The sequence below is a fragment of the Hydra vulgaris genome, chromosome 01 (genome assembly GCF_038396675.1).
Source record: "Hydra vulgaris chromosome 01, alternate assembly HydraT2T_AEP".
NCBI lineage: Eukaryota > Metazoa > Cnidaria > Hydrozoa > Anthoathecata > Hydridae > Hydra > Hydra vulgaris.
Window position 1 is genome coordinate 20,422,255 of NC_088920.1, and position 17,091 is coordinate 20,439,345.

The window sequence follows — 17,091 nt, forward strand, 5'->3', positions numbered from 1 at the left end:
CAAATAAGAGGCAAAATTTTCGCACGCGCCGTCAGGTGGCCTATAGCAGCTGCTTATAAGTATGTTTTTTCCTTTGTTAATAATTAATTCAATTGTTGCGATCTCTTTATTTTCGTCAGAAACGCTCAAATCGCTTCTAACTTTATATGCAATGTTTTCTTTGACGTATACCAGAACTCCTCCACCGCGTTTATTTGTTTGTCTTCCTAATAAGACTAATTCAAAATTCTTAAGATGAAAATTAGAATTATTTTCAATTTCGAAGGAAGAGCACCAAACCTCCGTAACACATATAATATTAAAAATGTTTTCAGTTTCTTCTAGAAAATGTCGAAAGTTTTCATTATTTTTGCTTAAACTCCTTATATTAATGTGAAGGATTCTGATTCTTTCACTGCTTATATCATTTACATTTTTAAAAAGAAATTCTTTAATGTTGCTGGGGTATCGATATATCTGTCCGTGTACATATCACTAAAAAAATATACATCTGGGTGTGCGTTTTCATCTGATATAATGTATTTTTTGTAAAAATTATAGGTTAGCGATTGAAAGTCATTCATTTTTGTAATTATTTTTTCATGTGCACAGGTTTAAAGAATTTCTTTTTGTTATTGTAATTATTATTCGCGTGTTTTCAGTTTGTCATAGACTACTTTTGCATACTTAAGTGAGGATCTCAATTCTTTAGCTTTTGCAAAGAGTATTTTTCTTTTTTCAATCGTTCTTTTGCTGTAGTCGTCGTTGAGATATATCCGTTCATTCCAAAGCTTTAGTCGTTTATAATGATGTAATATTTTTTCTTTGTCTTTATAGTCTAGGAACTTTACAACCATTGTTTGTCGCATTTTTTGTCCAGATTCATTATTTTTCCCAGTTTTGTGGGCTCTTTCTATTTGAATGTCATGTTTTATATTTAATTTTTCTTTAATAAAACATTTTACTTTCGACTCGCTTCCTTCCCATGATTCGTTTTCTTTTTCTTCAAAACCTTCAAACCTCAAGTTGTTTCTCCTGCTACGATCTTCTAATTCAGCAATTTTGTCGATAAAAAGTTCGCTTGAATTTTTTTTTCATTTTCTTTGATGAGATTTTTTAGTTTTTCATTAAGTTCGTTCGTTTCCTTTATGTTTTTTTCGTTATATTCGTTTTGAAAGTCTATCCCGTTGTTTATTAAAGCAATTTAATTTTTTAGTGATATGTTTTCGTTTTTTAATTGCTCTATTTTTCCCTTCAAGTTTGTCTATTTTCTCTCTAAAGATTTTTAATAAAGTATTTTCATGGGCTTCTAATAGTTCTTTCACTTGTGTGATTGTTAAACTTTTAGCCATTTTTTTTAAAGAAAAAGAGCGTCTTATCTCGACGAAAGCTTCACGCCAAAAAAAATTTGAAACTATATTGCTAAATGAAGAGTCCATTTCCAAAAGGCTGTAAGTGTAGCAATAAAAACTTTTTTTTTTACACTGTTATGACTTGCACAACAAGTCTAATGCACATTTAAGACACTAAAAGCAGTAGTATCGCTCCCATCTTTTGTAAAATGAGAATCAGTAGCACTTACAACCAATCGAAGCAGAAAACTGAAATTGAGGGACTATGGCACTTACACCTTTTTGGAAACGCACTCTTCAAATAAACCTCTCAGTCACGTTAGTATAGTTCATTTCGTCATCCAGTGTATTTCTATAACCGTTTCGAAGAGGTTTTGCATGGGGGAGGGGGTATCCAATGTGTGTTTTGCCTGGTAAAGACAAAAAAAAAAATGTAAAAAAAAAGCTCGTTGGTATTTGATATTTGCCAACTAAAGTTTAAAACTTGCCAATTCAAATGTCAAATGTACATATGTGCCAATCTGAACTAAATTCCCTCTTCCTTTATTCCCACTTCCGTCATATTAGCACGCGAGAATGCTTTTAGAAAATAAAGTATTGTTAGTAATCTATTTGTATTGAATTGTAATCAAAATCTTTTGACCGGTAGTATATATGTATATGGATAAAATTGATTTATATATTTGCATATAATATCAAGATTGCATACAAAATGTAATTATAAGCGGCGCCGTGGCTACTAGGTACGAGCCCCCCCCCCCTCCCAAAAAAAATCTGTTGCTAGAGCCCCAAAATCTTAAAAATTTTTCTATTAGGTATTACTGAAAAAAAAAAGAAAAAATTCCTCACATTTGCAAAATGGCTCTTAAATTTGCAAATGGACCACCCAAACTCGCTGCCCTCCCCCTTGTAATATAATTAAATCAATTATATATTTATATATATGTATATATATATATATATATATATATATATATATATATATATATATATATATATATATATATATATATATATATATATATATACACACATTGCGTAATATTGCAGTAGCTGGAGACAGTTAAAATTTGATTTCTCTCAAAATTTGAGAGATTTTGGATGAAGAATCGCTTGCGGATTTAAATCCTAAGATTTGTAAGATCATGCGAAAAATCACCATAAAAGGCATTATATGCAAAAAATTGACGTTTTAAATTTGTTCATAGTTAAATGTTTTTTAAAATTAACTGCATTTCTGAATGATTTAAATTTATAATAATTTATAACAATTAAGCTAATTTTCTAACAACTTGTTATCTATTTGAAGATTTAAATAGTGAAACTTTTATTCTTATATTTACTTAAGAATATCAAAATAAACATTATTTTTACAATTTAAAACATTTTGAACATGGTTTTACATTTTACATTTACAAACATGGTTTTGAACATATTTAGGAAAACATTTTTAATTAAAAAATATCATCATAAGAATGGAAATAATGCTCTTTCGAAACATATGGTTTACGCATCTTCCTGCTAAGTAGTTTAGTTAAAATGCAGCTGTTTCGATTCTCGAATCCATATATTGGGATGCTTCCGACACAAGTTTTACCGCTCGCTCAACATTCTGGGAGTGAGATGGAAAGTGATGATGGGGATTTCAGGTTCATCATTATTGTCAATCATATATTGGATTTGCTCAATTGAAAAATGTTGTGTTGTTGGGGGCTCCGTAAATTTAGTATTGATGATGTCAACCAACTCATACCAATGATTAGCTTTCTAATTTAGATTTCTTCAAATTTACTTTCAAACTCTTGCTGTTTACTCTATAAATATAAATCAAAGGCAATTACCATTTTTTATGTGACTTTTTTTTAAATTTATTTTAGTTAATTATAAAAAAATACCTTTGCCTTAAAGCCAATAAGATTTGAAAACCAATGTTTTGTATATTGCTGTCATTATCTTTTAGCATGGCATAAAGAATATTTTCAGGTTTTAGACACAATGCGTTGTTTTTAATGTTTTTTTTAACAATATGTTTAACATCATCAAAGGAGAGATTATATATTCTAGTAATAGTAGAAAAAACAAGGGGGTTCGTGAAATTTTGAAGATTTTTTTATTTCGAACCACGCTGGAGCGTAAACCTGAACAATAAAATATACACGTTTTTTTAAAGAAACGGTTGGTTGATTGTCTCTAGTATACAAACAAAGAAGGCGAATAGCTAGTGTTAACCTTCTTGCACGGTTAAGCGGTCAAATTTTATAGGCAGCCTATTTATCAGAAACTTTACCAATACCTATTCCTTTGCAAAATTCAAATAAAAGTCTTTGATCGCAACTAAGGTCTGTTAGTATTTCTTCTGGAATATATCTATTTACAATTGGGTTTTCAATAAATTTAAACAAAACTTGATTTCTATCCTGAATATTTTCAGCACACCTTTTGCCAAGTAGACCACTGAAGCTTCTTGGCCCGGTTGTGTCACCATCAAGTTTCACAAAAAGAGCTATTAACGGAAGTTCATTTTGATGTAAGGCGCATCCAATTAGATGTAGTTTTCTTTTTAAAAACTCTTTTAGTTTTACTACTAAGCCACTTATTGGTCCAATATTGGTAACAGTATTATCAAGAAGAACAGCTTGTATACTTTCTAAACTGTAATGTTCTTGTAAAACGCTGAACGTTTAGGTAGCAAGAACCTGTAGCACCAGTGACAGGAATCGTCCTATGAGTCAAATAATTTCCAATCGATTCCATCTTTATAAGTAAATGTGAGGTGATGTTCAGGTTTAATGCATTTCTTTAGTACTTCTCCTTGAGGTGAGTTTATTACTTTACTTGTTTTAGTTATCTGATCGAGCATGCTATCAACCCCAAGACAAATTAACTGTTTTTTTTTGTTCTGAGTCCACATCTTCACTAACAATTTTTACTTTTGACTTAGCCCTATCTAATTTCCATTTTATTAATCAAAATATCTTTTATATCAACATCATTTTTCAGGAGATATTTTTTGCCATGTAGCAAAGCATTTGCAAGGGCTGCACCTACATTTGACGAACACTCGTTTCTGACTAGTTCCATTGCAAATCTTGGAAGTTTAACCAAGTTGTATTTTCCAATAGGATTATTTATTGGTTTCCATTCACCTTCATTCTAAAAAAAGTTAACAAAATAAAATACTTTTTGTTTCATCTACTACAAATTTTTCATGTATTTATAAAATATTTACCTCCGTAATGGCTAAATCACTTGTTTCTCCAACTAAGTTTACATGTGGTATGAGGAATTCATCTTTATCAACTTCCTTATGAGATATTTTTTTTCGTTCTTTATCAAGTCTCTGAATCCTTTTGACAGAAAATCTATCAACGGAAGAAAGTTGGTATGCACCTTTTGGACCAATTTATTTCCTCTGATCACGAAGATAAGCTCTGTCTTCAATTACTTTATTACTTTGAGAGCAAAGGCATACAGTATGTTCTTCTATGCAATTTACTTTATTACATGAAACTTTTCTGTCACTACAAGGAAACAATTCTAATGAACAGGAACATGCAGAAATATCAAAAAGTTTGTCTAAGTTTGCATCAAGATTTCTTTTAGCGCTTGCTTTTCCGTGCTTACGATTAATATCCTTAACAAGTACGAGAAGATCTTTAACTTTCCTAATAATAGTTTAGTCCGTTATAAGAGGTAAACTTGGATTTACTGTAGCCCAAATTGATTTTATGTTATTGCTTATTTGCTGAGTCACTAATACGATATCTGCATTTGGATTTATATGAACAAGGTAGTAATAGTACTGAACAACCTGTCTAAAAGTGCTTGGATCTGTTATGATAATTCACATGGGCCACCACAACATTTTTTTTCACTTTTTATCCGTGTAATTGTAGCCTTTACTTTTGGCATTTCTCGTGGACTAACTATGTATGAATCTATACAAAAACGTTCTAAGTCATTTTTTTTTAATATTTGACTTTTTGATGAAAATTTGTTCTTTGAAGACAGTTCCACCATTGTATAGTAAAACATTAAAAGTCAGACCTCTCCGTACACGTTGAATAGAGAGCTGAAATATTATCTGTAAACTAAAAGGTTTTTGTTGGCAGCACTGAGAAAACCAGCTGTGTTCTGCTGGTAGCTTTCAGATGTTTTTAATCCAATTTTTGTTTTGTTTTGGTTACGAGTTTGAGGTTATTTGGGCTTATTTTATTATTCATGTAGTTTTCTTGCAGTGAACACAATGCTTCGATTTCAGATCTTTTTTATTCATTAAAAAAAACTGCTTCTACAAAAATTCCTCGTTCAACTTATACTTTAAAAAACACCTCAAATATGCTCATAAAAAAACCGTTTAGACTATATTTATATTTCCACAGGGAAACTACGTCAGTCAAATCCACCGTACAGGGTTTCTCCCACGCAATTTAATTATTAAATTGCTTTATGCATTGTAATTATTACAATTCATCTCGTTGTTTTAATGAAAAAGACTTATAATGGATGAAGAACCTAGTCCCAGTGAAAAAGCGCACATGGGATACGCGTGGATTTTTTCCATATGTAACCCATGTGGAGATTATTATTTTGTCCCATGTGGGTTTCATATGGTAAATCCCACATGGGTTTTATGTGGTAAATCCTACATGGGATATAGGTGAAAAATACTACATGTTATAGATCTTAAATACCACATATTTTAATCCAAATGGTATAAAAGTAGTCAATATTAGACAAATGAAAGTCCGAAAGCTTCTATGATAATTTTTAAAATTCTTTTAATTTAAAAATTACTTAAATAGTTATTTAAAATTAATCATCAAAGCTTTCAGAGAGGCTTAACTTAATCTGGTATTTGCTACTTTATCCCATTTGGTATTCAAAATGTGTAGCATTTTTGATCTTTTACATGTGATGCTTTCCACCTATAACCTGTGGGATTTACCTTAAACTATTATGAAGAAATTTTATAAAATTAAAAAAAGTGTTGCAAAATGAATTTATTTTAAAATAAATGCTATTAATCAATACATCCATAATAAATATTAAAAATATTATTTTTTCTTTTGCGATTTACACGCCGTTTTTTGTCGATTGAATTAATTAAATCGCTTCAGCTTGCATAATACCAAGGTTTTTAGTATCTTCTAACTTTCTTCAAACATTTTCTAAAAAAAAAAAAAAAAAAAAAATATATAGGGTCATTTCGGATAAAGCGAGCCAATAAAACTAAAATCAGTGTGTATTAATAACTATGTGAGATATCTTAATACTTCTTGTACTAGGAAACTCTATAACAGATACCTAAACTATGGTATAATGTAAAGTGAGCCACACTAATATAAAGTGAGCCAAGTAAACTATATATATATATATATATATACATAGGAAAGGCTCGCTTTATATTAACAAATTTAAAAAGTGAGCCACCATTATTGGTAAAGCGAGCCAATAGCTTATATGATTATTCTAAAGTGAGCCATTTAGCTTTTATTTCAGACAAAAATTTACAATATTGGAAGTATTATTACAAATAATATTTACTATATTAATATTAACTTTATTACCTACGATATAGTAAACTGGTATTAAAAGTTTGCAAACATTAACCTCAAATGCATACAATGCAAAAAATTTAAAGAACAAAAGCAATATAAAAATGTCAGCGACTAGTCTAATAAAAATAATACTGCTAAAGCTGCAGATAAATGATGCAGTACAAAATGCAAAATATCAAGTCTTAACTAGAGTTAATTTACTTAGTTGTTGTTTGAACACAATCAGCACATAGTTGTCCACGCACGGTTATTTCGATACAGCTCTCATGTAACCAATCACGGCACGCGTCACACTCAATCCATTCATCATCAATGAGAGGATCAGTTGCTTCACCATATGCAAACCCACAATATTTGCAAATGTCCTCTTCTTTTTGTTTCTTTTCTTTTTTGGATTCTTTCTTTTTCTTTATAACCTTCTGTTTAACAGTTTTCTTCTGTTTCTTTTCTTTGCTGGTCTCTTTCTCTTTAGCTACTTTTTTTGTTATTGGTTTGGTTCTTTCTTGAATAAATGCTACATTTTCTTCTGATGTCAATTCATAAGATGGTGGTTTCTTACGTGGCCGACTGCTTTGTGGTCGATCTCTGTGTGGCACTGGCATCAAGTTTTCGAAAGACACATCGAGGTCTGCTTGTTCAATTGACACAATTGCATTTTCATCAGTGGTAGGTAAACAAGTACTACCAGCAATATCAGTATTGACATGTTGCTCATGCTGCTTATCTAGGCGAGTATTAGAATTAGATGCATTAATATTATCTTTATTAGCTGTATCAACAAGTTTAGCACTAGAACTATTTGAAATATCTGGCAATTGCATTTCATTCAGATTAATTATGTCAACGGATTCGGTCACAGAAATCAACTGCAAATTCATAGCTGCATTAGGTACAGGTGGCTGTTCAATACTCGATCGCAGTGGCAAACAAGAATTTTCAATATTTGACAACATAATGGGCTGAGAATCCAATGGCTCGGTTTACCTGAATGCCCTTGGCTCGGTTTATCTAACAGTTATGCAAAACCAAGCCAGGTTGAAAATTCGATTAAAAAACTTTATCATCGCTCAAATACATATCAACACTGTATTTTTTGAAATAGTTTCTCATATTACTAATATTACAATCATATTTACTATAAATAGTGTCAAATATGAAATACTCACTTTTCTTAATTGAAGCTAAACAAAATATAATGTCTTAAAGCGAAAAAACGTTTTGTTACTACTCGAATGATTATAATTATACCACCGCAAAAATAATTGCTTAGCAACTGTTTTTAAAATATTCATTAGACTTTAAAATGAATAACTAATATTTAATAAATTGTTGTAAATCGAAAGCATAATTTGATTTCGTAAAATTGCAATATTTAGGCGACCGGCTCACTTTATCCGATGGCTCGCTTTATCCGAAATGACCCTATAAATATAAATATAAATATAAAAATAAATATATATATATATATATAGAGAGAGAGAGAGAGAGAGAGAGAGAGAGAGAGAGAGAGAGAGAGAGAGAGAGAGAGAGAGAGAGAGAGAGAGAGAGAGAGAGAGAGAGAGAGAGAGAGAGAGAGAGAGAGAGAGCAATTTTAATAAGGAACCTTATTAGTCGAGCAATTTTAATTATTAGCCAGGTTGAAGTCATTAATGACTACAATATTTCACAAATAATTATTTTCTAAGTTATTACTTACAATGACTAACGTATTATGGGTAATTGAACACATATTATGCGTAATGAGCTTGAACCCATGTAGAGAATCCTGAAAAAAAGTGATCAATTAGGATAAGTAGTTAAACAAAAAAACAAAAACAAAAATGTAAAAACCTACTTTTTCAATGATATAAACCTTAGGTGCAATAGCCACTGAATGCAAAAGTATCTTTAATTTTTCGTCACACACACGGCCTTCTATAATAACAGGCCTTGACATCGCGCAAAATGCCGAAAAAACTGAAGGCTGATTAAACTTTCACTTTTACTTATATTGATATATTTTTATATTAGGTAGGGTGTAATGGCAGTCTTCTAATGGCAGTTTTCTAATAATAATCTCTAGTAAAGACGGAAATATAAAAAGAAAACCAAAAAATTGTTAAAAGATAATCATATTTTTCGTATTTCAAATTTCATTAAGAATATTTATGTAATATTAAATAGTATCAATAACAAGCAGAACTATAACAAAGTATACATCTATATATTAGAAAGATAACTGTATTTTTTTTTTTATTTTGCTAAAAATGGTAACAATAAAAATCACCAACAATAAAAAACACCAACAAAAGTTGATTCAAGCAAAAAAAAAAGTTTTATCAATATATCTCAACAGGGTAAATATTTACAAATTCAAACATATTGAGAGACATATAGGCTAATGAGAAAATAAAAAACATAACAAGTAAATAGCATAATAAATTACAAAACTAATTTTCACATAAATTATGATAGCTTTAGTATTTTGGGAGTGGTAATTAAAGAGTAATTCTTTAGCAGAATATTTGAATATACTCTGCATTGTTTTTTTGTGATTTTAAATTTATATTTAGCAGCAACGAACTGAGTAACACAAAATGTTCTGCATAAAGGGTCAGTAGCACCTTGAAAAAAAAAGCAAAATATTGACCATTAGACTAGAGTATCAGAAAGAATTTCAAGTCCGCCTCTGTTTAAGCTATACAGATAACTTCCATATTTATAATAATAATTGGTAGAACCATCATAAATTTTTATTTTGCTTTCTTGCACATAGCCAGCTATGTAAACTATAGCCACTAATGTAGATTTATTAACTGAGCTTTCAAGATCATGTATATTATCCAGAAGTTCTTTTTCACCAGTAGAAATATCTCTAAAACATATGTCACAAGTATGACCATCGATACCATCAACAGGAATGTCAAGTTGTAATATCAATTTAGTATGTTGAATATTAATTTTTTCAATTACAGATTTAGTGTTTATAAAGTAAGTACCTCCAGATCCCTGTCGAAGTTTAGAAAAAGCTTTTTCAAGTGGATCTGTTGAAAACCAACCTAATAAGACATACTTTGCTCCATTACTCAACAAAGTTTCTACGAGATCAATAAAGCCATAACATGAATGCGTATTGCATTGCTAGTATCTAGCGTAAGCTGTTTTACACGCTTACCTGTAGGTTTCATAAAATTTGACAGTTCAGCAATATCTCTTAGCAGTTGTAACTGTTGATCACCAACTGAGTGGATTTCTCCGCATAATTCATTTCTAAACCGAATGCCAGCACCAGGTGCTTTGACATTAACAACATTCGAAAAAAAATTATTTTTTCAATAAATACAGCAGTACCTTCAAATGCTTTATTTTCAATCTCTGGATGCGTTCTTAATGTAGCTACTGTTTCTTCGCAAAAAACAGACAAATAAAACTTTACAGATTGTCTCTCTATTGGTTTTGGATAAACTGATTTAGCTGTAAGTTTAGAGAGTTTAAAAAGACTATTGCACTCAGTTTTATATAAATTTTCTAAATCACTCCACTTAGCCAAAGCCAGTTCTTTATTGTTCAAAAATTGAAGTTCGTCAGTCTTTTCTGTCAACCAATTGTTTTGTATAGATTTTAAGAGATGCACATAATCATACAATAAATATATACCTGATGTTGTTAACCATGGTTTACTATCAACTGTTTTAAACATTCCAAAAAATCTTTGATTTACACGGTTACCATCAGTAATTATTACCAGTGTCTTACTATTTTCAATATTATTTATCGTATCAACAATTTGTTGACATTGAGCAAACTGAAATTCAGAAGAACAATTTGCAACAGGTTGAGCTCTATATATAAATTCTGGACCTCCAAAAAGACATTTAATCATAAATGATAAAATTGTTTTAGCTAACTTTTCAGGGTAGTTTACTGCTTGACCAAACAAAGCACCTCTTTGGTAAAGTAATGAAGCTTTGACATAGACCTCATCAATTAGTGGTATGAAAGTTCTTTTCAATGGATTTAAATTCATAAAAATACTATTTATGAAACTTAGGTCCTCCATTGAGCTTATTTTTAAAGTCAATCGTGTTAAAGTCCTTATACTTTGCAACTTGTAGTCAATACACAAACAGTCATATAAACTTCATCACATAGCAAAATACTCATATGCTCTACATATAATATCTGAAGTATATAAAACTTCACCAACATTAACTTTTCTCATAGCATTAAGGTGTTCGAATAGAATATTTAACTGAAGCGAACTTTCTTTATTTTTTAAAAATCTAACTGCTTCAAATAAAGCTGATTTTGTTTTTATTAACTTTAATTTGTTTACAGCTAAAGATGAAATAGTACAAGTTGTGCCATTATGTAAGTTTGTACATTTTTGATTGTATGTGTAAACTTTTTTTATTAAGCTGGAAAACAATAACATCGTTATTATCACTTAACAAAGATTGAATATCGTCAAATATAAGTTCATCCTCTTTTAGAAAATCATTTAACTCATCTGGTAAAATGCTTCGAAAACCGCTTGAAGTTATAGTTTTTCTAACTTTACTTGCTGGTGTGGTTAAACAACTAGGTGGAATATTTTTAAAAACAGATGGTGGGTTTAAAGGTCGTTGCTTCCCATATTTGCTTTTAAAAGGTGCTTCATTCGGCCAATGAAGTTGACATACTGCTGTATAGTTTGTAACAATAAAACCAGTTCTTGGGATAGCTTCACTACATCTTTTTCTCTCCTCTAGATTCTTTGGCAATTTATAAATTGATATTTTTGTTGTAGTTGAGTATTGATATTTTTGTTGTAGTTGTAATTGATATTGTAGTTGTAGTTGTATAAATTGATATTGTAGTTGTAGTTGAGATAGTTCGACTTGCAAAGAGATACACAGCATTTTAAAGGCATTTTAATTATTAAAAAAACTTACCGTTAGTTTGACAATATTATTACCTTACAATGTAACGCCTTGAACCTTACAAGGTTATTGTCTTGAAGTTGCGCTATCTAATTTATAAACCAATCAAATTTTAAAGATTTATTAAAAAAGTGTGAACACAAACTTTCGTCTAATGTTAAAAGATGAAAATGTAAACACAGTATTAGGAATTGGCCTTCAGTTTAACAACTTTGTTGGGCGATGTCAAGGCCTGTTATTATAGAAGGCCGTGGTTACACATAATATAATATTCTAAAACTAATAAACAAACATCTAAATTTCTATAAGTAAATTTATTCTTTGATCATTGCCTTCATATCCTATCTTATTTTCATATCATAATCTAATATGGTATTATTTATATAACATATCACAACAATATTATTAAATTTGTGATGTTCAAATATCATATGAACATTTTCTAACATGTTCATGATATTTGAATATAGTTCTTGAGTATATTATCTGCAAACAATTGACTGATGCAAGTTCAAATGTTGTCAAAAACCAAGCATGCATGCATGGGACACTGCAGTGTCCCACAAAGAAATGCTGGTTTGAAAGTCAAATTTTCTTTATTAAAAAAAAAAATTAAAATAGAGGGGAGATAGGGAGGTTTCTGTAACTTTTTTTAGGCTACAAAACTTTTAACTTTATATATGATAAGGTTCATAAAACTTAAGGGACTTACAAAGTACATTGAGGAACAAAAACAGGATAATTACAGAAACTCTTCAATTTTTAATCACCACAGTGCCACAAGACACACAGTACCACAGTGTTATTGGGAATAAAGTCTCTGGGTCCAGTATTCAAAGTAATATGATCTAAAGTAATATATAAATTAAATTAAATGCTTTAAAATGCATGCAGTTATACATATAACTCCTGATAGTTAACTATATGTATAACTAGTTATACATAAAATTTATTATATAAACTTATTTTTAAAGGTTATGCTTGAACAAATTAGTACCAATTAATTCAAATTCAAGATTTAGTTAAAGTTCAAGTTCTTATTTGTTCATTGTTTTTTCGCTATTTTATATTTATTTGTTCAAATTTGTTAACTAGTACTAATTCTTACTACAGTAAGAATATTTATCATTGTTGAACGTGATTTTATTAGTAACTTAATTTTACTTTCAACATATTTTGACAACACCCTTTACATTTTAAATGATGACAGCTTTACTTTTCTATTGATGTTAAATTTATTACGTTTTAATAACTCAGATTGAATTTTAACTGAATTATTGTAAGCTTTGTAAGGGTTTGTTGTATATCAAATGGTGTTGTAAATAAAGTAAAAATAATATATATCTATATATATATATATATATATATATATATATATATAAATATATCTATATATATATGTATATATATATATATATATATATATATAGTATTTAGGCTATGGGATCATCCATAAATGATGCCAGTAGATAGAGGGGCAGTGTGAGTTTAACAATAATTGACAATGGGGAGGGGATGTTGAGACCAAAATAATGTCAATAAAAAATTGAATTAAAAAAAAAAAGTAACATATTTTGTTTTAAAAAAAAGTAAAACAATTTATGCTAGCTATGAGCAGGTTTTAGAGGTATTTACACCAACAATGTGGTCCAAAAACTTCTTGCTTTTGTTGCTTAAAACTGTAGAGGATCATAGGAAAAACAATTTAAAATCAGAAATTAGCTTGCTTATCTAAAAGAACAATTTATGTTTTCTTTTTTTTACTTTTAGTACTGTTGAGAATATATGTATAATTGAACCAGAAAAAAATTGATGGTATATGCATTTTTTTATATTATATTAACAATTCAGATATACCATCATTTTATGATAACAAAAACTGACATCATTTTCAATGGGAGATGGCAAAAAATTGACTGAGTTTGATAAAGGGTGAAAGGGTTCAATAAACGGGTCATCATCTAACATCATTATGCATAAATGACCCTATGATTTAGGTAAAATAAGTAATCAATTTGCATTATTTCTCATTTAAAAACATAGTTATATATATACATATATATATATATATATATATATATATATATATATATATATATATATATATATATATATATATATATATATATATATATATATATATATATATATATATATAATTTTTACTTTATTTACAACACCATTTGATATACAACAAACCTCTACAAAGCTTACAATAATTCAGTTAAGATTCAATCTGAATATTGAAACGTAATAAATTTAACATCAATAGAAAAGTAAAGCTGTCATCATTTAAAATATAAAGGGTGTCTCCTATTCAAAATAATGTCAAAAACTGACATCATTTTCAATAAGAGATAACAAAAAATTGACTGAGTTTGATAAAGGGTGTAGGTGTTCAATAAACGGGTCATCATCTAACATCATTATGCATAGATGACCCTATGATTTAGGTAAAATAAGTAATCAACTTGCATTATTTCTCATTTAATATATATATATATATATATATATATATATATATATATATATATATATATATATATATATATATATATATATATATATATATATATATATATATATATATATATATATATATATATATATAATCTTTACTTTATTTACAACACCATTTGATATACAACAAACCCTTACAAAGCTTACAATAATTCAGTTAAGATTCAATCTGAGTTATTGAAACAGAATAAATTTAACATCAATAGAAAAGTAAAGCTGTCATCATTTAAAATATAAAGGGTGTCTCCTATTCAAAATGATGTCAAAAACTGACATCATTTTCAATGGGAGATAACAAAAAATTGACTGAGTTTGATAAAGGGTGAAGGTGTTCAATAAACGGGTCATCATCTAACATCATTATGCATAGATGACCCTATGATTTAGGTAAAATAAGTAATCAATTTGCATTATTTCTCATTTAAAATATATATATATATATATATATATATATATATATATATATATATATATATATATATATATATATAATCTTTACTTTATTTACAACACCATTTGATATACAACAAACCCTTACAAAGCTTACAATAATTCAGTTAAGATTCAATCTGAGTTATTGAAACAGAATAAATTAAACATCAATAGAAAAGTAAAGCTGTCATCGTTTAAAATATAAAGGGTGTTGTCAAAATATGTTGAAAATAAAATTAAGTTACTAATAAAATCACGTTCAACAATGATAAACATTCTTACTGTAGTAAAAAATAGTACTAACTGATAAATTTGAACAAATAAATATAAAATTAACAAAAACAATGAATAAATAAGAACTTTAACTTGAACTTTAACTAAATCTTGAATTTGAATTAATTGGTACTAATTTGTTCAAGCATAACCTTAAAAAATAAGTTTTTATAATAAATTATATGTTTAACTAGTTATACATATAGCTGGAGTTATATGTATAACTAGTTAAACTAACTATCTGGAGTTATATGTATAACTATATGCATTTTTAAGCATATTATTTTATATAAACATTACTTTAGATCATATTACTTTGAAAACTGGACCCAGAGGCTTTCTTCTCAATAACACTGTGGTACTCCAAATTAAAAATTGAAAAGTTTCTGTAAATATCCTGTTTTTGTTCCTCAATGTAGTTCGTAAGTCCCTTAAGTCTTAAGGACCTTATTATATCTAAAGTTAAAAGTTTTGGAGCATAAAAAAAGTTACAGAAATCCATCTCCATCCTATTTTTTTTTTTTTAATAAAGAAAATTGGGAATTCTTTGACTTTCAAACCTGCATTTCTTTGTGGGACACTGCAGTGTCCCATGGATGCAAGATTGGTTTTTGACAACATTTCAACTTGCATCAGTTAGTTGTTTGCAAATAATTTACTCAAAATCTAAATTCAAATTATATTATCACTATTATATTATCCTAATAATACGTCTATTTGCACAAATCTTAATCTTATTTTTATAAAGAAAGATAAACATTATTCGTGGTACTTACATACTTGCTTGTCATTCTCTATATTAATATAATTTATTTTCACACAATATAAACGTAACGCAATGCAATGTCGATTTAAAAAGTTTTTTTTTTAGTTTCCAACTTTCAAATTAATTCCCATGCAAATCCCACAGGAAACCCACGTGGGATTTCCCATGTGTGTAAATACCATATGGTTACCACATGTAACCCATGTGGGATTAACCACATGGGTTTAAGGTGACAAATTTCCATACGGATACCACATGGGAAAATCCGTCCCACATAAATCCCATCAATCCCACACGGAACCCACGCGAAACCCATGTGGGACGCGGTTTTATTTTTCACTGGGGTACTAGCAGTGAAAGAAAGGTTAAAAATGAGGCTATATCGAAAAGGAATGTTGTTAAAGAAGCTAGAGTGAAAGGTAAAGAGTACATTGACTACAAAGGAAGAACTGTACCTGCTACTACTGTTGGAACTGATTGCAGGTGAGATTTGTATTGGAATTTCGATACCCAATTAGCCTTTTAACAATTTGTTTAGGCCTATCATAGCATACCATGCAACATGTTTTCATAAAAACGTCTTAGACAAAACTAATCCAACACGTTTCATATCGTTCCATTTAGGCTAGTGAATTAACCTTAAACAGTAGCCAAAGGTTATAGCCGAATTACTCAAACATCATTTTTTAGAGTTTGGCTATGTTATTTAGGCCTACCTCGAACATCAGCATAATCTAATGAGATATTTTGCTTTCAGATGCTCGAAGAAATGTACGGAACGTCTAAAAAACCAGAGCGGCGAGATCTTCGTACGCATGAGATCGTTAGAGACAAAGAACGAGCAAGATACGTTTCTACAATCGTTGACTACAAGCATCAAGGTGAAAACTCACTGACCCAGAAAGGAAGGTGCCGAAGGAAGAGTAGCTCATGACTTTTCATTTACTTACGAGGTTTTGGTGGGGGATGCCACAGAAAAGGTATGCGTGGATGTCTTTAAAAGCCTTTATGGTATTAAAATTAGTTGTATTCGACGATTGCGCTCCCTGTTGGTTTTTGGAAAATCACCAAAGGACCTTAGAGGGAAAAAATTAGGAACGAATGCAATCAGGGGCAATGTAAGACTTCTCATAAGAGAACATATCGAAAGTTATCCGGTAAAACAGAGCAAATATGCTGGTAAAACTATCAATTATCTAGATGCTAGACTAAATGTCAAAATTTTGTACTCAATGTTTAAAGGAAAACATCCTGAAGCAAAATGTAGCTACAAATTTTTTCTAGGCTACTTTAAGGACAACTTTACG

The 17,091-nt window shown here is 29.3% G+C and overlaps 1 protein-coding gene across 5 annotated transcripts; it reads right to left on the minus strand.

Annotated features, from left to right (window-relative positions):
- Positions 1-6,319: 6,319 nt before the first annotated feature.
- On the minus strand, positions 6,320-16,180 carry LOC136075184 (merozoite surface protein 9-like). Of its 5 annotated transcripts, none has more exons than XR_010635728.1 (3): positions 15,795-16,180; positions 8,589-8,657; positions 6,320-6,502 (listed from the first exon to the last, which is right to left on the minus strand). XR_010635728.1 is itself a non-coding variant. In XM_065787639.1 (3 exons), the coding sequence occupies exon 3, from the start codon at positions 7,843-7,845 to the stop codon at positions 7,090-7,092; it is 756 nt and encodes a 251-aa protein (XP_065643711.1). In that variant the 5' UTR covers positions 7,846-8,314; positions 8,589-8,657; positions 15,795-16,180; the 3' UTR covers positions 6,721-7,089. The 5 variants fall into 5 exon arrangements, 2 of the variants coding, with proteins under 2 accessions (XP_065643711.1, XP_065643710.1); XR_010635729.1 differs by lacking the exon at positions 15,795-16,180 and adding an exon at positions 8,727-12,467; XM_065787639.1 differs by lacking the exon at positions 6,320-6,502 and adding an exon at positions 6,721-8,314.
- Positions 16,181-17,091: the final 911 nt, after the last annotated feature.

Excerpts from the sequence above, each read along its gene's own strand:
- LOC136075184 (XM_065787639.1), bottom strand. The coding sequence starts at position 7,845 with ATGTTGTCAAATATTGAAAATTCTTGTTTGCCACTGCGATCGAGTATT.